This window comes from Phoca vitulina, unplaced genomic scaffold (assembly GCF_004348235.1).
Source record: "Phoca vitulina isolate PV1807 unplaced genomic scaffold, GSC_HSeal_1.0 scaffold46, whole genome shotgun sequence".
Classification (NCBI taxonomy): Eukaryota; Metazoa; Chordata; class Mammalia; order Carnivora; family Phocidae; genus Phoca; species Phoca vitulina.
Genome location: NW_022589749.1, coordinates 1,348,097 through 1,369,829, shown reverse-complemented (window position 1 = coordinate 1,369,829; position 21,733 = coordinate 1,348,097). Strand labels below are relative to the sequence as shown.

General features: G+C 44.8%; 1 protein-coding gene across 1 annotated transcript in view; it reads left to right on the top strand.

Annotated features, from left to right (window-relative positions):
- The window catches only part of CCDC60 (coiled-coil domain containing 60), a 150,856-nt gene that overhangs the window by 57,643 nt on the left and 71,480 nt on the right, over window positions 1-21,733 (top strand). Inside the window, exon 2 of the mRNA XM_032431271.1 lies at window positions 12,226-12,305. Within this exon, the coding sequence (XP_032287162.1) occupies window positions 12,226-12,305 (80 nt within the window). The remainder of the gene's footprint in view (window positions 1-12,225; window positions 12,306-21,733) is intronic.

Here is a 21,733-nt window from a genome sequence, read left to right as displayed (position 1 = left end):
GCTTCTCATGTGGAAAATGAGGTTAAATGAGTTTAACCAATGGAAGGCTGGGTTTCTTTGGACCTTCAAGGGATTCACTGGGATTTTGTAAAGATGTTGACTTCATCTACTTCCAGGGAGAGAGAAAAGAAACTGAAGACGCATGTGGGGCTTACCCCCCCCCCCACACACACACACACGTAGGTAAAGTGCCTGGCACGGGAATGGCAGTTGTATGTCTCGATGCTACTTTTCCTTCCTGGAACCATGGCAGACATTGCTAATCAATCACAGAATTCTTGGGATGAGATCGGACTGCAGGGAGCTCCAGACAGCCACTGCTATTAATGTAGATTGAAGCTGGCCCTCAAGGCGGAGCCCATTTGCCATCTCCAGCCTTAACCCTTTTCCAGACACATGGGAGGTCCTGAAAATTTTAGGCATAATTATTTAGGCATAAATTTAGGCATGATTATCAAACAGAAGTCCTGCTGGCAAGATGGTTGTTACATCCTAGGGCCCGTATCCAGAGGCTCCTTTGGGACTTTGAATGACAGCCCATCATACGGATTCCCATTGGCTACTGCTGCCCAACCGCTGGACTGGGGGCCCCTCATACCTAGTCTTTCAAAAGAGCGTAGGAGATTAATGTATTTTATTAATTTTTTTTTAACTGGGTGGCTATAGCACATTGGCTGCTGGCATGCCAGCTCACTCCTAGGGCTGTTGGGGGCTCACTGATGCTGGCAGCCAATTTCCATTTCAATCAAGTGCGAGTGGAGGGTGGCGGATTAAGAGATAGAAGGAAACCTGGGCTTGACTGAAAGCTATGGCATCTAGCGCCACCTACTGTTAAGTCACTGCATCGCTACCATTGCTGACTCTCCAGGTTGTTTGATAGTCTTAATCTGTCCTTCATGAGTGTATTTGGGAATATTTTCGTAATCTCACTCAAGTTATACTTTTCGTCTTTAATTTATGCTTCAGTTTTGTAAAAATTCCACATACTTATGATATAGTGATAATGACAGTAACCTTCTCTGACATGTCTGGTTCACAAAGCCTATATACCAAGCTGCTTCTCACAGCGTCGTGGCTGAAGACTGGGCAGGTGCCAGGTGGGAAACCTGATATACAGAGGGGAGTGACAGACCTTCGGTCACACAGTTAGAGGGGCAAGGAGCTGGGACTCTGAATCCACATCCCATTCTCCCTCCATATCGGTCATTCCTCCACCTCTGTTCTCCCCTGCACACCTTGGGGCCTGGCTCACACCTTGTCCGGCCCCTCAAAGCATAATTCCTACTTAAAAAATTCCAGTGTGTCATGTGGATTTCACTGGAGGGTTCACGGAAGAGATGGAGAGGAGGGTTACTTTGAGCCCCATGGAAGAAAAAAAATCAATAAAACAGTCCTTTACACTAGTGCATTTTTACTGGATGTGAGTTGCCCTCTGCCCCACCCCAAGACTCTCTCCCCACCCTCCATGATATCTCACTTTACTTTTACCAACTGGAACCCTTCATCCTCTCTCTATGCTTCTCCAGTACCCATCTTCACACTCATCTCCCTTCTCAACAAACCAATCACCCTCCTTAAAAACAAGGAGGATTTGAGGAACAAATTATGGAATAATGTTGTCTTTCCTCCAACACAAAGGATTGGAAAAGGCTTTGAATTTTCAGAGAGGCTTACTGGTTGAGGACCCAAGTTTTAACTACAAGAAGACAGGATGCATTAGAGTTCTCCGGAGAAACAGAGCCAATAGGATGCATATAGACAAAGAGATTCATTACAAGGAATTGATTCATGCAATTGTGGAGGCTGACAAGATGGAAGACCTGCAGTTGGCAAGCTGGAGACTCAGCTGGAGACACAGTGGTGTATGTTCTAGTCTGAAAGCCTCCCAGCTCAAGACCCAGGAAGAGCTGATGTATCAGTTCCAAAGGCAGGGAAAACACTAATGTCCCAGCTCCAAGGACAGACAGGCAAGAGGAGTTAACTCTTACGGGCCTGGGGAGATGAGCTTTTGTTCTATTCTGGCTTCAGCTGATTGGATGAGGCCCACCCACACTAGGAAGGGCAATCTTCTCTACTCAGTCTATTGATTTAAATGTTTAAACTCATCCAAAAACATCCACAGAGAAACACCCAGAATAGTGCCTGACAAAATATCTGAGCACTCGGTGGCCCAGGCAAGCTGACACCTCAAATTAGCCATCACATTGGGGTTCTAGTCTTGGCTCCGATGGCTACCCGTGTGACCTTGCACGACTTCCTCTGTGCTCTCCCTGTGAAATGGGTTTATTAATAACTGTGGGAAGAAGCAAATGGGATCGACGGCATAAAACGCTGAGCACGGTGGAGATGTGTAACAATTCCACAATAATTTGTCCATTTATGAGGCTTAGTCACTCCCCCTCCCCCCTACCCCACTCTCAATGCAAAAGAAGCCTGCACATTCCACATTTTCTGCAACCTTTTATATCCTTGCACCGCTAGAAATCTGAGTGTGTATGTGAAAGACCATCATTTCTAAAGGTAGGAAATGAATTCCAAATGATTGTAAACACTGCACAGATCAAATGAATTCTGCAGGCCACCCCAGACTGACCTCTCTGTCTCTCATTTACAGATGGGAAACAGAGTTCCCTCGGTTTGCAGTCATAAATAAAGGGGTATGAATGTGTTCTAGTAAGTTCCAGTAAAAACTCCCGATTTACAAAAGCCAACAGCAGGCCATTGTTTGCTGGCCCCTGGACTAGGGAAGGATGGGGGGGGAATGGTGTCAAAGAGTACAAGCTATTGAGCTCCCCCACTGATGACCCACGGGCCCTTGGATAAGCAGCTTAACCTCTAGGGTCCTGGCTTTCCTTTCCAGCAACATAGGAATACGGGTACCTCATAAAGGTTGGCATGAGGATTACATAAAACCATGCAAAAAAAGGCCCCCAGCCCCAGACTCCCCCTCCAGTCCCAAGGCAAGCTGTCGACAGAGCTGGGGCCCTCTCCCGCAGAGTGGATGTTGCTGGTGACAGATGCACGGGGTGGTTTATAGGATTTGACAGTGTGGAAGCCACAGAGGTGTGTCTCTTGGACCTCTCACCAAGAAAGAACTTGCCATTCAGCCCTAAGGAGTGCAGGTAGCTGAGAGCCTCTAGTTATTGGTACTTTCAGAGGGCAGGGTAGTTTCAGATCTCCCTCAGAGGGCAGGATCAACCCGGCACCACCGGCCAATGAGCGCCGGCCATTTCTGCCCTATGCTTGCACTCCCATAGTGTGCAGTCTTTGCTCTAGAACTCCCTGTTGCATTGGCTGAGCCTTTGTCAGATCCCCATCGTGGTGTGAAGCTGTCTCTGCCCAGTCCTGCTCTCTCCCTCTTTTCTCTCTCACAAGCTTATCCCAATAAGCCTCTTGTACTCCTGTCTCAGTACCTGCTTCCCAGAGGCCCCGACTGACACAGGTGTTGACTTTTTCCAAGATTCCAGGTCATTTATTTTTGTAGAAGGACCCTCACTTTTTATTTTTCTCATCATTCCTTCCTGACCACACTCAGACCAGGCATTTGGGGCAGAAATACCATGTAGGTGACGCTGTGTCCTCCCAGTGCATTGCTCCAAAGGCGCGTGACATCAGTTTGTCCCATCGCTGGTGATGCTGAGTGTGCTCGCGCTGGTTCAGGTGGTATCCTCCAGAGCTTGTCATTATGCAGGTACCTTGTTCCCTCTGTAATTAACAATTAACCTATAGGGTTGAATCTTGAGACCGTGATGCATTCATCTCGTCATTCAGCAATGATGGATTGAACTCGGGGCCAGACACTGTGTCAGGAGCTGGAGATCAGAAGCTCTCTTCACAGGGACCATTGTCATCCCTTTCCTCCCTGCCCCCCCCCCCCCAGAGATTCTTGCTGCTTATTCTGTCCTTAGCAGAGGACTCACTCCTCTCCCCTGGATGACCGTCCCCTTTTCCACCACCCCACTACTCCCCAGGCCCCCAACCTCGTTTCTCCCAGGTCCATAGAAAGATGAGAAAAACAAGAGTAACTGAATCAAAACACTCTAAAGGATGGCACCCTGCTTTCAGCGAGGAAATTCTTTAAGGAATTCAATAGCACATGCATATTTCAGCTAGAAGTGTCTACATGGGGATGAGGTCACTAGTTCTGGGTTATCCCTGTAGGTAGGTACCGATATTTATGACCAAAAAACAAAAAAACAAACCCTCATTCTCCCCAAAGGAAAGTACCGATCACCATCATAAACCCACCGAAAGCTTAAGTATCAGGGTGCAAGCAAAGACCTCTGGGCTCATGCGTATGCTCTTGCCATGGATCCTACCCACTCTCTGCCCATTTTGTTCTTTACAGCTTCTCCATGATGAGTCTGAAATTCGCTAATCATCTTGCTTGCTCCTCAGTGCTCTCAGCTTTTCAAATGGCCTCCCTTCCCCCTCACCACTTGACGGAGCATCCCAGCTGTTCCCCTTGATATCTGCATCAGCCCAAGCACATTTAGCAGGAATTCATTTCCATCTTAATCTGATTCTAGGAAGTAGATCATATTTTAAGAAATAACCAAGATGGGCTTGGAACATTCTTTCATAAAAAGACAAAGAACAACAGATATTTAAAAGATTGGCTTTCCAGTCATGACCTCCAACGAAGCATTCTGATTTTTCGTCATATAAAAATGTTTATGACAAAATCCAACAAAATTCAGTGGGCAGGCTTTAGAGGTAGTATCTGTAAATTAATAGCCAGAACCTGCTATCCCTTATTTAGCCCCCACTATGCAAAATGGGAATCAGAATGAAGTCATGGTTAAGAATACGTGCTCTGTTGTCACTTGAACTTGAGTTCAGATCCAGACTTTGCCACTCAATAGCATGTCATGTTCACCTTTCAAAGCCTCAGCTTGCTTCTCTATACAATGAAAATAATCATATGGCAAGGTCTAAATGGAATCATGTATTTCAAATAAGAACACACTTAGAATAGTGTACAGCACACAGATGAATAGAAATGTTATTGGTAGACAGCATTAACTCCATTTCACAGTTGGGGAAACACGTGGAGAGTTGTCTGAGTTACTCAACTCCTCTATGACAGTACTCAAACCTGGGTCTTTTGGACAACAGAGCTTTTTCCATTCACTCCTGCAACCTCCCACTCCTCAGCTGTCAGGTTAAACCAAATCGCTTCCAAATGTTACTATTTTAAACAGTCCCAGCACATGAATATTAAATGTCGAGTACACCTGCCCAAAAACCATCCCCATCTAAGGCTCCACTTGAGCTGTACTCCTGCCCTCCACATTTATCAGCTTTTAACCTGACACATTACAGGATGTCATGTGGCGTTTCTCACAGACCTGCCGTCAAAGACGCATTTACAGATCAATCAGAAAAGGAAAACGTGGACACGGCAAGAGATTTGACTTTGTTTTCCAAGGAACCAAGAATAGAGGCCTCCGCCATGCTCTGCAAGTCAATGGAGTAACTGAAGGCTCTTAAGGCCGATGGCACTCCCAAGGGAAGCCAAGGACAGAAAACTGAAGTCCACTGTCCCAGGATGGTTTCCATGAATCCCGGCTGGAAGCTGTCACACAAAGCAAGGCAAAGGACATCCAAAGTGATGGTGATGGGGTGATACTTGGCTTTTACTTTCTCCTAATTTTTTCTTTATCTTTTCTTGATCTTCTGCAATGTTCATTAGTTAGTGTCATAACCAGAATACAATCTTAAACATAGAATTGTATAGATTACCTGGATAGGGAGACATTTTAATCAGTGTCAGCAGGGAGGAAATAGCATCAGCTTGTTTATCAGTATGGGACATAGGACATACAAATTTTGGTGCAAGAGGAAGTCGTCTGTGAGGATCTGGAATATACAATGTAGCTGGCCCTTGAACTACATGGGAATTAGGAGCACCGAACCCCTCCCACACACACACAGTCAAAAATCTGTGTATAACTTTAGACTCCCCCCCAAAAACTTAACTACTAATAGCCTACTATTGACTAGAAGCCTTACTGACAAGGTAAACAGTTGATTAACACATATTTTATATTTATATGTATTGTATATTGTATTCTTACAATGAATTAAACTAGAGAAAAGAAAATGTTATTAAGAAAATCATACAGAAGAGAATATACATTTACAGAACTGTGCTGTAAAAAAAAAATCCAAGTGGACACACACAGTTCAAACCCATGTTGTTTAAGGGTCAGCCAAACTTTCCAGGAAAAGAAACTGGGAGAAGCAGGTGGGTTCTGGATACTTTAGAAACCTGGGTTTTGATAATGATTTTGAGAGAGAGAGAATGATCCCAATTCTGGATATGCATCTAAGCCATGGAAAATTCTAAAAACCTCAAACTTAGGATCCAAAGATTAGGAATATCCAACGTTACCATCTGCAAAGTGGTCCCTATTAATAGGAGAACCAGACTTATGGTCCAAAAATCACTGGTCAGCACCCAGAGCAGAAACTATAACCTACAGCCATTTGATTTTGGCCCTCATTTCCATTTTCATGTCCTGCTCCCCATAGGGGGCTGATCCTTGCAAACTACATTTCCCAGGTGCCCTCACCAGCGGGCTTCCAGGTAGGTTCAGCCAATAGGCATGAGGAGGAAATGGGAGGGTCGGAGGAAGGAAGAAGCCAGAGTATTTCTCCCTATCCCTTTACTCAGCTTCTGGCGGCTGCTCCAACTGAAACTACATCTCTTCCATGAGCCCACCCTCTGCCAGGTGGCCCAATTCCAGGGTTTTTGAAGTCTACCTCTCCCCTTAGCCCCTCTAGCCCTGGAGGTGGTAGAAGCTTCTTTCTTTTGCCAATCTCTAGCATGTCATGCCATCCCTTATCTAGCTTTTCAGTTCTTACAACACCTTTATAACTGCTTCCCTATATTAATTCCCTGTCTTGAACTACCTGCCATGAGCTCAGTTTCCTGCCTAGACCCTGCCTGATACAGTGTGCTAAAATATACTGTTAACTTGCATCGCCCCAGACTCTCAGATGACTCAATTTAAAACAGCACTGAGGGCGCCTGGGTGGCTCAGTCAGTTAAGCATCTGCCTTCGGCTCAGGTCATGATCCCAGGCTCCCAGGATCCCAGGCTCCTGCTCAGTGGGGAGCCTGCTTCTCCCTCTCCCTCTGGCCCTCCCCCCACTTGTGCTCTCTCTCTCTCTCTCTCACTCTTTTTCAAATAAATAAAAATCTTTAAAAATAAATAAATAAAACAGCACTGAAAACTTACAATTAGCTTTTACCAATAGAATCAGTCAGAATTGCTTTACAAACATGAAAACACTATTACTTTATTAGATAACTAATACGGGTAAATTATTTTTAAGGAAGGGAAAAAGATGACCCAAATTAAAAATTGCTTACCCATAATTCAAACACCCTGAGATAATAACCCTATTAACAATTTGTTATATTTACGTCCAGCTTATTATGTCATTGCATATATACCTTGCCATATATCATTACTTTAAAACATAATTTGTATTCATGCATATATTTTGAGAAATATCTATAGATTTCTATGAATATGAATCTTAGAATTCTCTATGACCTAAGTTCTTTATATTTTTGTAACATTCATTTTCTTTTTTTTTTTTAAAGATTTTATTTATTTATTTGAGAGAGAGAGAATGAGAGACAGAGAGCATGAGAGGGAGGAGGGTCAGAGGGAGAAGCAGACTCCCTGCCGAGCAGGGAGCCCGATGTGGGACTCGATCCCGGGACTCCAGGATCATGACCTGAGCCGAAGGCAGTCGCTTAACCAACTGAGCCACCCAGGCGCCCCATGTAACATTCATTTTCACTTGAAATTATATTCCTTTCCATAGCAACAAATACACATTGATAGCAACATTAAATAGTAGCACCAAATTCAAATGCATCATTTGCCATCATCTGGATAGACCACGATTTATCTTCTCAATGCTCATTGCTGGACATTTAGATGTTTTTCACTATTCATACTGCTGTGATAGGCATCCTCGTGGATAAATCTTTTAATCCTTTCTGCAAAATTTCCTTGGGTAAAAGTCGAACTGCTGGGGGTATGAGCATATGTGCTTTGAAGGCTACGTATACACATGACTAAATTGCCCTCCGGAAAGTTATAAAGATAGTGATTCTTGGATGTCTTGTACACTTTTAGATTGTGCTAATATCAAATGGTGTTGGTAAATGTCCTGACAAACAGAACTCCCTCATTCAATGCCAATTATTACCACTGGCTTATTATAATTGTGCTTAAACAATGGTCACAGTGAAAATGGGAGAATCCACTGAAATGTTGACATAATCGCAGGGATTGTGGAGTGGATCTTGTCCTGCCCAAGTTTTGTGCCCAATCAAGGGGCAACTTGGCTTTGCTGCTATAAGTTGGTCAGCACCAACCCCAGTGAATTCCCTTTTAGAGGCAACTATCAGTAGGCAAGATTGGGGGGGGGGGATATTTGTCATGTCATATTTGGAGAGTATCATATTTGCTTCCTGAAGGGGGTGAAACTTGAGACATTTAAGAGAGTGATGTGTACACAACAGTGAGTTCAAGCAGGGTTTCAATTGTGTATTTTCAAATTATCTGGCAGGGAAATTTGAGTGTGTTTGTTTTTTCTTTGTTCATAAGTATTTTTAATTCACAATATCTTTTAAGAAAGTTACTTTGGTCCTGCAAGAAAGAGTTAATGAGGTGCTCAGGAAAAGAGAGGGATTAGGAAGAGGTAACCTTGACTTCAAATGTTTGATCTCAACATGGCCAATCTCATTGCTTTCACAGCAAAATGCACCAGAATGGATGTCATCTGATGTTGATCACCCAAAAGAGGAAGGGAAGGGAAAAGAAGACAAGTTAGAATAATTCTTGATCTATTGACTGCCTTGGCACACCCAAGGGAGGACATATTTCAGATAGAAATTCTAAGGCTGCAGGTAACAGAAAATCCAATTCAAACTGGTTTAAATAATAAAGGAGATGCTCATGAAAAGTCTAGTGATGCTTGATCAGTTCAACAAGGCACCACGGAACAAATTTTTCTTTGACTCTCTTCTCTGCCTTCCCCCACATCTTCAACTGGAGGCTGGCAACCCTCATGGGCACAAAATGGCTACCAGCAACTCCCAGGGATATCTGCTTCTCCAATTATAGTCAAAGAGGAAAGAGGACGTCACTGCCTGTGGTTCCTCAAAAGATCTAGGAATCATGCTTTCTAGAAGCCCCTGGCAAATGTCTGCTTGCAGCTCATCTGCCCAAACTACATCACACGACCGTTCCTAAACCAGTCACTGTGATGGGGGATGGGCTGTGCTGTTTGGCTTCAGCCATTCAGGACCACCCCTGCTGCTGGTCCCATGACTATCTCCCAGAGTGCAAGTGCCCCCATGGGAGAGGGGCAAATGGTCTAATGAGGGAACTAGTAGCAAGAGGGAGAGGGAAGCGATCCCGGGGTGTGAGGAAAGCAAATGTCCATTATGTAGAAGTTGTAGAAAGTACTCCCAGAGATCCATACATGCCTCCATGGAGGTCTGTCTCCTCTCCCACTTCACCCATCCCTTAAGCTGAAAACTGACAGGTTTGCCATTCATTTTCAGCCAAGGGGTTGAAACAACTGGGTATATTAAGATATATTACCTGTAATTCATTGTTAATAATAACTACAAAGACAAAGTTGATACATGATTCCACTGTTTCATATCTAGTTGAGTTTATTGGAGGCTATCCTGGATGCTTTTTTTGTATCCTATATACTTAGTGGATGAGAAGGCGCTGCAGTGACATGTATTCTGGGGGATTGCCAGAGACTCTCCATTCTTTTTTTTTTTTTTTAAGATTTTATTTATCTATTTGGAGAGACAGAGCATGCACAAGCGAACGGGCAGAGGGGCAGAGAGAGAGAGTGGGAGAGAGAGAATCTCAAGCAGATTCTGTGCTGAGCGCAGAGCCTGACATGGGGCTCGATCTCACAACTCAGATCACGATCTAAGCCAAAATCAAGAGTCAGGCGCTTAACCTACTGAACCACCCAGGCCCCCGGAGACTCTCCATTCTTCATCTGAGCTGCCTCACACAGGACGTGTACTGGGTGACCCAGGAGAAAAATGGTTGGGTATCAGGCCAGTGGACAGGCCCTTCCCCCTGGCTCCAGACGTCACTCTCCACCCCCACCACACTGCCACAACGCTATTTGCCTTGGATGCAGCTATACTCCTCCTTTCCCACATTCCACCTAAAAGGCCCAGAGCAGTGGACATCACCGCACAGTTTCAATTCCAGAGAAAGCAGGTGATGAGAGCTGCTGGGGAAACACCACGCCTCCCCCCATGTGTCCGGTGCCATATTGTGATTTCTGTCGGTGAGCATACCACCAGTCCTTACTCTGCCTTTGGGAAAACGCCCTCCACACAGCGCTACCAGTTCGCCTTTGCCAAACTTCACTTGGCCACTTCCTGTTTTTTTGTAATCTTTTCTCTTTGTTTATCACATAGCCAAGTAATATTTATTGCAGAGCACCAGGAATTTCACAGAAGCTAAGGAAAAGTAAAATAAAATTCGCCATAATCCCACCCCCAGAGAGACTCCCTGCATTTGGGGGCAGGGGACATGGTTATCTGTATCTTTGGAGATGTGCACATGCACAATCATTTTCCAAAAAAAACAAAAGCAGAATCGCGTGATACATATTGTAACATGTCTTCCCACTCAAAGAACTCAGACATCTCCGTATGTCAGTAAATATACTTCCATCATTATATTGTCACCACACTTAATTGCTGCATACTATTCCATTGTTTAGATGCACTATAATTATTTAACCTGTCTTCCATTGTGAAGATGTATAGGTTGGTTTCCAAGAGTTTGCTCTCACAAGCAGCATCCCAGTGAACAATTTTGTTGATGGATCTCCGTGCCCATGCAGGGATATTCCCATAGGATGCCTGACAGCAGAAGGATCGTTAGATCCGGAGGCAAGCGCACTTTGGCGGCACTTAGTATGCACTGACGAATCGCCCTTCAGAAAAGTCACTGCAATGCATTCTCCCACCAGCTTCATCTGAAAGGGCCCATTTCCCCAGAATTTCTTGAGATTTCCTTTGATTAAAAAAAAATTAGTATTGCAGGAATTCATTTCAAGACACGGTAATCCAGATAATGGTCTTATTATTGTTTCGCAAAGCTGGGGCTGAGAAAAGTGACTTTCATACTAGAATACAGTTAATTTAACTCTCTTCTTTACATTGACCTGGTATCAGCCTCTGAGCAATGAATTTAAGTCTTGTGAGGTTTCCCTTATGGCTAGGCAAGGCAAATGAATACTAGAAAGGGAGGAAAAAATCATGAACCACCACCTGGATAATTCACTCCTAAAATCCTGCTATGTGAACGGCGAGGGCGAGAAATGTACCTGGGCATCTTTACATTGACAAGATTCAGCTTTGCAGATCAGCTGCCTATGCCACCAACGATTTTTTTTTTTTACATGATTGTTAAACATTTTTATTTTTTTTATTACGTTCATTTAGCCAGCATATAGTACATCATAAGTTTTTGATGTAGTGTTCAATGATTCATTAGCTGCATATAACACCCAGTGCTCATCACAACACATGGAACATAAGGAATAGAGCAGAGGACCACAGGGGAAGGGAGGGAAAATTGAATGGGAAGAAATCAGAGAGGGAGACAAACCGTGAGAGATTCTGGACTCCGGGAAACAAACTGAGGGTTACAGAAGGGGGGAGTGGGGGGATGGGGTAACTGGGTGATGGGCATTAAGGAGGGCACATGTGGTGACCAACGATTATTAATATTTAATTCTTTGCTTTACTTTGAGTATGATGCTAATGAGAGCCTCCATTTATCAAATGCTTGCTATGAGTCAGGATGTGGCAATGAATTTACTTGTCACAAGAGGTAAAAATTATTCCTCCACTCTGCTGAAGAAACTGAGGCCCAGAGAGGTTGAGTAATTTGTCTGAGATCACACAGTCAGTCACCAGACAGAACCAGGGTCAAAGCTTGGGTCTGCCTATCTCCAAAGCCCTTACTAGTCCCACTGTATATATGGCCCCTCTCCAGTGTAGAGAAGGTCACCGTGCCACCCAGGACCCCTCCAACCTGGTCAGAGATCTCAGATGAATGCACGGGATTTCCTGAAGCCTGGCTCCATTTGTAATGGTTGTACTAACACTTCTGTCTTTCACTTCTTGCCTTCCCATCAGGTGCCAGACAAGCCAATGAGGAACATCAAGTATATGGACAAGGAAATAATAAACCTCAAAAAAGACCTTGCACGAAGCCGGTGAGTGAGGCCAGCAAGGAATAACCCATAGACAACCTGACAGGGATAAGCAGGCTGTGGGGTGGTCCCTACAAGTCCTTGCCGAGTCCCAAGGTTCCCCCAACCCTAGATGTTGGGCAAAAGACTTGCAGAAGGGTAGCCCTTGGTTGGACTTTTTGGGGAGTACCGACCCTGGACTTACCTCTCCACCCTTGCTCATGCCAGCCCCTGCCTAGAATTCCCTTTGCTTTCCTTCCTGGACCTGAATCCAACTCAAGAGAGTTCCCACGTGCTCCAGAAAAATCTCTCCTTTCTACTCCAGGCGCACCACATGGTAGCCCAGAGTCAGAGAGACTCAGTCTCCAACACTGACCCTGCTACCTGCGAGCTGGTAACAATGGAGAATTTGTTTAGCCTTCCCAAGTCTCTGTGTTCTTGCCTGTAAAATGAATATAATATGCAGTCGCTAGAAGGACCGGATGAAATAATGTATATAAAGTGCCCCCTTGCATAGCCTTAAACACAAGGCCGTCCATCTCCTCCCCCCACCCCCAACTCCTTCCTGTATTGACAGTGTGAGCCAACTGAGGTCCAGGACCATATCTCAGTCATCTCTGCGTGGTGAACTGAGCTTTTTCTCTCTCTCACCCCTTAACTCTGTTCTGGGACCTAGAACATTCCAAGGTGGGATCATAAATGCGACTCTTGGCAAAGCACCCCGAGGCAGAGTAAGGGACGGAGACTTTCACAAGGATGTGCAAAGAGGGCGTCATACAGGCGTTGTGGACGGCCCGTTTATCTTACGTGTCCCCCCCGCTGAGCCAGACGACAGACAGACTCAGGGCAACACATTCCCTTCCTTCCCCTCCCTCACCTGGAAGCCCTGCTGTCTCCACTGCCCACCTGCATGTCCACCCCTTCCCCGGCCAGCAGCACAGCTGATGGGACCAGATGGCTGAGCCCAACAGGAGGCTGGAAGGTGTGGGCGTGGAAGGTGGGGAGAAGGAATGATACGAAGGATTAAGGCACGTATAGACATCCACAGCGCCTCAGAAACGTAATGCAAGCCACGCGTGTGATTTCAAGTTTTTGAATAGCCACACTGTTGTAATTCTAATACTGTATTCTATTAACCCAAGATATCCAAAGTGTTCTCATTCATCATGTCCTCAATATCAAAAGTATTCATGAAATGCTATATTCCATTTTTCAGACATGATGAAAAGTGACAAAGTGAAACAAGATGAGGAGTGATGAGCTTACACTTAGGGCACATGTCAGTTTGGATCACCCACTTTTCAAGTGCTCAGTGGTTGTTACGGACTGAATTGTGTCATCATTCCCCCCCCCCAAATTCATATGTTGCAGCCCTAACCCCCAATGACTATATTTGGAGATAAGACCACTAAAGAGGTAATTAAGGTTAAGTGGGGTCATAGAGGTGGGCTCCTGATTCATCAGGACTAGTATCCTTATGAGAAGAGGAAGGGACATCAGGAAGGTACTGTCTACAACCCAAGGAAGGAGCCCTCAGGGGAAACCAATCCTTACCGGCACCTTGATCTTGAGCTTCCAGGCTCCAAAACGGAAAAAATAAATGTCTCTTGTTTACGTCACCCAGTCTGTAGTATTCTATGATGACAGCCCAAGCAGACTAATTTAATAGTCAATGTTGAGATAATCCTGCAGAGAATATCCCCAACTCGAGAGCTGATGGACCTCAGTCTCAGACTCTCACGTGGAGCTGAGCTCAGGGATGGCATGTGAACTTGGGTCTCAGAATTGAGGGCTGAGATCCACAAGGACTCCTCTGTTAGTTGTGAACATATTGGCCTCTATGGTGTTTGAACCCAGGTTAGAGGGCTTTTGAGGCTGATGCCTTGGGAACCTTGGGGCCCTGGGGAATGGTGAGAGGTAGCGTCAGGAAGTCAAGAGTTACCTGAATGGGGGCAGCATCCGTGACAGGCAGCAGAGAAAGGATTGCACAGCTAAGGATGAGCACCTGAACAGGGATCTGGACTCTGATCCATGGTCATGACTGCAGGATATTCCAGGCTTCAGAAGGAATGGTGCTGCACAGAATTTGGATCAGAGGTGAGGTTCAAAATACAGAACCAGCAGTATGTCATTGGGTACCAATCAATCAGAGCAGACACTGGCCATACCACCATTATGACCAGGTTGGTTCTTACCAGCTGAATATGATCAGCCTTAATGTAGATGATTCTAACCCAAAGCCCCAGCTGTAAGTGCATACCAGAATCTCCAGAGCCTGAGAAATGAGAGTTTCCACAATAATCTGCATCCTGTATACAGACAGCTGATAACTAAAGGTACCGCCAGATGGCTGGATCTATGTAAGTTCCAGCTACCAAGACTCGACCCAGGCCAAGAAGGTCAACAAGCAGTGCTGAGCCAGCTTGTAACCCAAACGGAGTGCTACATTTTCAGGAAATATGCACGCCTGTGATTAAACACAGCTGTGGTTAAAAATTATATACGCTTACAATTAAATACATCAGATTAAAGCAAAGGTCATGAAGACTAAAAAACCCCATCACTTCCTAACGGTTTTGCACACTTCGCAGCTATGTGTGCTCCTGATGTTATTTTTAGTTAGGGCATCTGTGCGGTGGGCGCGCTGCTTAACAGGGGGCGGCTGCAATGTCTTCCCAGCTCCGTGTTTACGGACATCACCCTGGTAGCTCGAAATCAGCCCCAGTGGAAATACTGATGGCACAGAAATCCACAAACGCCACAAATCAGGGCTTGTGTCCCCCCACCCCGCCCCCGAACAGAGAATCAGTTGTTAAGCAATCCCCCGCACATCCCTGGGGACACGCCCCCCCCCCCCAAATGACCAAGATTGAACTTTCGACTAATCCAGCAGCATATAGGGCTTTCGTCAAAAGGTGATAAAGACGGTGGCTTTCCTGCCACCCTTGAGTTGGCAAGCTGAGACTGTCACTCTGGCCAGACGCATTTACCACGGCTCTGAGACTCGCTAGATTGAACATCCTCATTGGACAGGCTTAGCCTGTTCACATGCTGGACATGAAAGAGAATGTGGAAAAGGCCAGGCAGAAAAGCCACGAGCAAGAAAACAAGAAACGACAATAAAATGTTCCACCTGGCCACACTCCCGGATCCCACTGACATTTGAGGGAAAGAGCGCACATCCCCCTTCAGAAGGAAACACCCTGCTTTGCAGGGGAAATCACCTCTCCGAGAGATGCAGACCCCATGCGCCCATCTCCCAGGACTAAATGAGGCGAATTATTAGCAAAGGAGATGTTGTCTTTTCCACTTACTGTGTTCCAGACCCGCTTCACCTCCTATTAGACTTCCGCCGACCATGCACCAAACACCTTGACTACCTCTTAGATTTTTATTTAATACTTCAGCCCTCTTATAATTCAATTGCACCATCCCCAGTTTCATGGCCAGTTTAACATGATGCTAAAAAGAATAAAACTCTAACTGCTTTCCTCCTCGCCTGCTCCACCAGATGTGCGGTGGTACTAGGCTGCACGCTATGCATTCGCTTGCCGATTCTCTCCTAGTGGAAGTCGACAATCAGGGGCATCTGCCTGCACGTGCCCAGTTCTTGGGTGACTCGCGCAGCCAATGACGTATCTTCCTCCAAAGCCGCTGGTGATTTATATTGCGAGTGTTTTAAGCAAAACAAACATCTCTGCAACCAAAACAACTGAAACGTTGACCTGAAGCCATGAGTTGCCCATGGCAAAGTTTAGTTGGTAGGTACACGGGCAATTGCAAATAAACGGTGATGTAATTACCCCCCTCCCCATGAGCCCCAGCAGACCCCAGCAGGGTACAGATTACAAAAGTGTTTCTGAGGCCTGAGATGTTGCTTTCTAGCTGCATTTGGTAGACAGCTGGAGCAAGGCAGTTAGAAATAACAAAGGTGGAATTTTGGCAAAGGAAGAAGCTATTTTTTTTTTTTTTTGGTATGAGGTTAGGCACTTCTTGGTTCCTCCTTAGTTTTCTGTGCTCATTCATTTTCCTCAACAAATATTGAGTATCAGGTACCTCCAGGTCTACACCAGGCATCATTGTGTATATTGGAGACACGGCAGTGAACACAACAGTCAAAATTCCTGTCCTCGGTGGATAAGGGGCAATGATGTGCATTAAAATTGGGCAAAGACAACAAACAAGTTAGCAAGTGCTTAAACAGGATTTGGGGGGGCATGTTGGCTATATACTACGAGAATATAAAACAAGGTGATGTGCATAGCATGGCGATGGGGAGAAAGCTGCTACTTTAGCTAGAGTGGTCAGAGGAGGCCATTCTGTAAAGGGCGCCCTGGGCCTGACATCTGAATGGTGAGAAAGGACCATTCACATAAAGATGCAGGAGGAAGAGAGGAAGAAGACAACACATGGATTCCAGAGGACAATAGGGGGATGGGTGCCAAGGTTGGAACAAGCTGGAAGTGTTGGAGAAGCAGAGAGAAGTCCAGTGTGGCTGGAGCTGAGTGAGAGAAGGTGAGAGAAGCAGTAAATGACATTAGAGAAATGGGCCTCGGGCATCATAGGTCATGGTGAGCCCTTGAGTCTTAGCCTAAGTGTAATGAGAACCCACCGGAGGGCCCTGAACAAGAGAAGGATATGATCTGATTTTTAAGAGAACATTCCATGTGCTGCGTAGAGCCCAGTTGAAAGGTTGTAAGAGTTGACAATGGCCTGGCAGGGAAATAGCAGTGAACTGGAGAGAAGTGGATGGATTCAGGATTTATTTGGAGCCACAGGACTGGCTAATGGATCGGATGTGAGGGACAAGGGAAAGGCAGGGTCAAGGTCTTACAATGACTTGCTTTTATCTCTTCCTCCCTCACTAGGATGTAAGATCGGTCATAGCCTAGACTATACCACGTCCACTGTCATGGTCCCCAAGTAAGTGTTGATGGGATGAATTCTTTATGAGTTGACAGTGTTTAATAAAGGACATTCATTTTGAGATACGGTTTGTGTCTGAGTTGGTACGTAGAGTGAGTTTCTCCCAACTTTTCTTTTTTTTTTGAAACAAGAAGAGATGAGACTAATAATTTAATTAAAAGTTAGACCCAGGATGATAGATATGTGGCTCACGTACCCCCACTTCTCTCTCCTGTGCCCAAGGCAGACATCACTAGTGGATCACAGCACTCTTTCCATCTGAGCCCAGACTTGGTTTCGAAAATCCTCTCAACCCAGCACCCCAGACAGGCACCCCTGCTGACTTGAGTTGCTACCCAGGATGTAATTTATTTGTCATCTCTAAACTAAAATACTCAAAAGGAGACTTTAGTGTCTATAATGACACCTTATTAACTCAATTTGAGGGTTGGCACAGAAAAGACCAGCAGGAGGAATAGACCTCACCTAAATCCCTTTATGAATGAGGCTGATTTTTAATCAGTGAATCTAGATAGTTGGAAAAATTATTGTTGGCCTCAGACGTCCACTGACGGCTCTCAGTAACTTCTGCATCTCACCATTCAACACCCAGGACCTCGACATCTGAGCCTGGAACTCAGAACTTCTTCATTTAGAAGTTCAAGGCTGATTCTTCCCACTGGCCCCTCCCCCCGACTTAAGACTTGCCTCAAAGCCCCAGAATTATTCAAGATCATGGATTTATATGCCGGTCAATGTCTTGGATGTAGGCAAAGTTAAGCCTTCTGAATTGCACCTTATGAATCATTCAAAGAAGACCTTAGTCCTCCCCCTCCCCATGTCACATCACCCCCACACCCTGCAGCCAGTGGGTGGACATTAATGAGTCCCCGACATGTTCCACAAAGGCAAGCACTTGGCCCTGCATCCTTAGCCCAGAACTGATAAACACTGCCACATGCCCAATGGGTAGGTCACTGCTGTGGGCTGGAAGAACCTGGCTCAAGTTAATTGCGTTTTTATCATCTTGAAGGTGACCCAGAGGCCCTGCCCATTTTTTTTTCTATGTTACTGATGTCTTCGTGTGTCTTTGACACATCTAGTTAACCATAGTTCTAGGGCAAATTTTCTTCTTTGCTTTTCTTGTGCTGCTCTCCACTGACGGTAAATATCTTTTTAATTCCTTTCCTTGTGGCTAGGGCTACCGCAGAGGACCCCACATTAAAAAAAGAACTTAACTAAAAGACCATGTTTTCTCATTTAAGTATCAAAATGTCTTGAACCCTTGGTTACATAAGGGTTTGCCCAAAACCTTGTTTTCTGAAATTCTTTCCCAGATGACAGGCAAGGTGCTCAGTCTTCTAGTTAGGCTTGGAGGGCTTACATGATATAGTCAGAAAGTCCACTGGCTTTGGAGTCAGTGGTGGGTTCAAATCCCAGCTCTACCAGTTATTAGCTAAGTGGCCATGAACAGATCAATTCACTTCTCTAGAGCTCAGTTTCTTTACCTATGGTCTGCAATACAGGGATAACAAGATCTATTTCACACTGTTGCTGGCATTTTTGAGAACAGATATGGGTGAGGAATGTCAGAGTAAACCAATAAAATGTAGTCTTGGTTTTTCAGCTGGTTTTGTGAGATCATCATAATACAGACAAGAAAATGCATCAACACTGGAGACAAATAGTCCCAGCCCTGTCTTCCTTATCAGCTGAGTGACCCTGCTCTGGTCATTTTACCTCCCCGAACCTCAGTTTCTTTTTTTTTTTTTTTTTTAAGATTTTGTTTATTAATTTGACAGAGACAGAGACAGCGAGAGCAGGAACACAAGCAGGGGGAGTGGGGGAGGGAGAAGCAGGCTTCCCGCCGAGCAGGGAGCCCGATGTGGGGCTCAATCCCAGGACCCTGGGATCATGACCTGAGCCGAAGGCAGACGCTTAACGACTGAGCCACCCAGCCGCCCCGAACCTCAGTTTCTTATCTGTAGGATGGAATCAACACCGCCTTCCAGAGATTTCTTTGATGAGGACAAAAGGAGACAGATCTCCTATTGGACGTATCAGATCTCCTGTTGCACTTTGGTCCCTTCCCTTAGCTCTTCTAATGCTCTGAGAACAGAGATGAGACCAGGGAATTCAGAGTCACCACTTATAAGCCACATCATGATGAACAAACTGCCCAATTTCTCTGAGCCCCAGAGTGGGCATTGCATAAATACTTTCTCCCTCTCACAGGGCTCTTATGAGGAGGATTAAATGAGTTAATACACGTGAAGCACTTAGAACAGTGCCTGACCCGTGGTAAGTGCTTGATAAATGGTAGCGGTGTACGTTACATCATCCGTGTACCCTGAGTGACAGTAACTATTTTACAACACGATCATGATCTCATGGATTCCACCCGGTCCCCAATCAGGGGGCTCCAGGCAGAGCTCAGCATGAGACGAGGAATGTCACACCCAATCCCAGGTTCTGAACCTTGGAGGGTCAGGTTTTAGGGAGAGCTGGAGCAAATATGATTGGGGGTGGGGGGAGTCAAGATGGATAGTTCGTAAGTGGAGACTGCAAATCAGCAGTTAGTACTGGATTTCCATATTAATTTTAAATCTCTTCCTATGGGAATTGTTGAACAAGCCATTACTTTAATGGATGGTAACCACAGGCTACGTAATAAAGCACCAATCCACCACTTAGGGCAGACGCTGCATGCATTAAGCCCTGTAACTTTTTTGGAAATTTTTATTGAAATGTAATACAGGAAAGCACACAAATCATTAAGCACACAGCTCAACAGACTTTCACAAAGCAAGCACGCCCAGGTCACCCACACCCACATCAAGAAAAGGAACATTACCAAGGCCCCCCAGAAAGCCTCCTCGTGTCCCCTCCAGTCACTACCCTACCCACCCACCCCCATCGCTCTCCTGACTTCTAAGACTGAGATCGGCTGATCCTGTTTTGAACTTCACATGAATGAAATTGTCCACTTGACATTCTCACACTATCTGGTTGTTTCCACTCAACATGTTTCTGAGGTTTACCCACAGTGTCTCACAAAGCTGGATGGAGTCTGCTCTCTTTCTCTCTCTATGTCTATCTAGTTTCCCTTCCGTGAAGACAGCATGACATATCCATTTCAGTGTTGATGGACACTTGGGTGGTTTCCACTTTGAGGGTATTATGAACAGAGCTGCCACGAACATTCTTACACATGTGTTTTGCTGAACATGTGTATTTCTGGTGAGAATATACCTAAAAGTGGAATCGTGGGCTCACCGAGTTGGCATATGGTCAGCTTTAGAAGATACTTCCTGTACCCCAAGCCCTATATTTTAAAGAACTTCAAAAGTCAGTCCTGAAAAACTAGAAAATACAAATCAGTAGACATAAATAAGTAATAGAATCATGTACACACAATTACATCACTGAAGAATGATTATTCATATTTTTGCATATCAACTTCCAATATTTTTCTATACGGACATGTAATTTTTATAAGGGAAAAGAGCCATTCTGCATATACCATTTGGTAACCTGATTTTTTATTTAGCAATAGATTATGAACATCTTCCAGGTCAACACATACACATGTACAACTTCATTTTTTAAGCTTTTTAGTATGAAAATGTTCAAATAGGCATAAAGGCAGACAGAATAATATAATTAACCTCTACGGACCCATTACTAAGATCAATGATCATCAACTCACAGCCAATTTTTTTTTTCATTTACACATCATCTTTCCTCATTATTCTGAAGCATTTATTATTTTATCTGTAAATATTTAAATGACTATCTAGAGGACTCTTTTTTAAACCACAACCACAATAACATTACCACATCAAAAAAAATAGCAATCATTCTTCAATATCAAATATCCACTCAAGCATAACAACCATCTTAATGGTTGTAAAGTATCCCATTTTAAGAACATAGTGTAATTTATCTAACCCATTTCCTACCACTGGGCTTCTTGGATGTTTTCAATTTGTTCCCATTATATAAACAATGCTTAGACGGACATCTTCAGAGTTAGATCATTATTACTTTAGTTCCCTAGGATAAACTCCTAAAGCATGCCGGCTTTAGGGTTCTGGACCCTTCACTGAAGTCTTCTACACTTACACTGTGTTTCAGTTGCTAAAAGGTAGCTAATTCAGGAATGTTTGAAACAAAATGAGCTTCTCTTAAGAAATGAGAGAAAAGCAAGAAACACAGGGTGAGAAGGTTGAAAATACTTGAGACGTGACTCTGCCCAGTTTCCCTTTAGCATCGTCTTCAGCAGCAAATACAAGCAGTTTATGGAAAGCAAAATGAAAACCTAAAGTATTCATGAAATAAACCCCCCCTAAATTTACTGGCAACGTCCAGCTGAGCCACAAGCAGAGCCAGCCTGCAGCAGTGAGATCATTTCCCGTCCCCAGGATTCTTCACGTAAAATATCTGTCCTACTTAGCGCTTCCTGTAACCCCGGCACTCCCCCTCAGAAGTGACTGTTCTTACCAGATGAGCCAGACTGTTTGCGCCCAGATGAGACTATTGTCAGT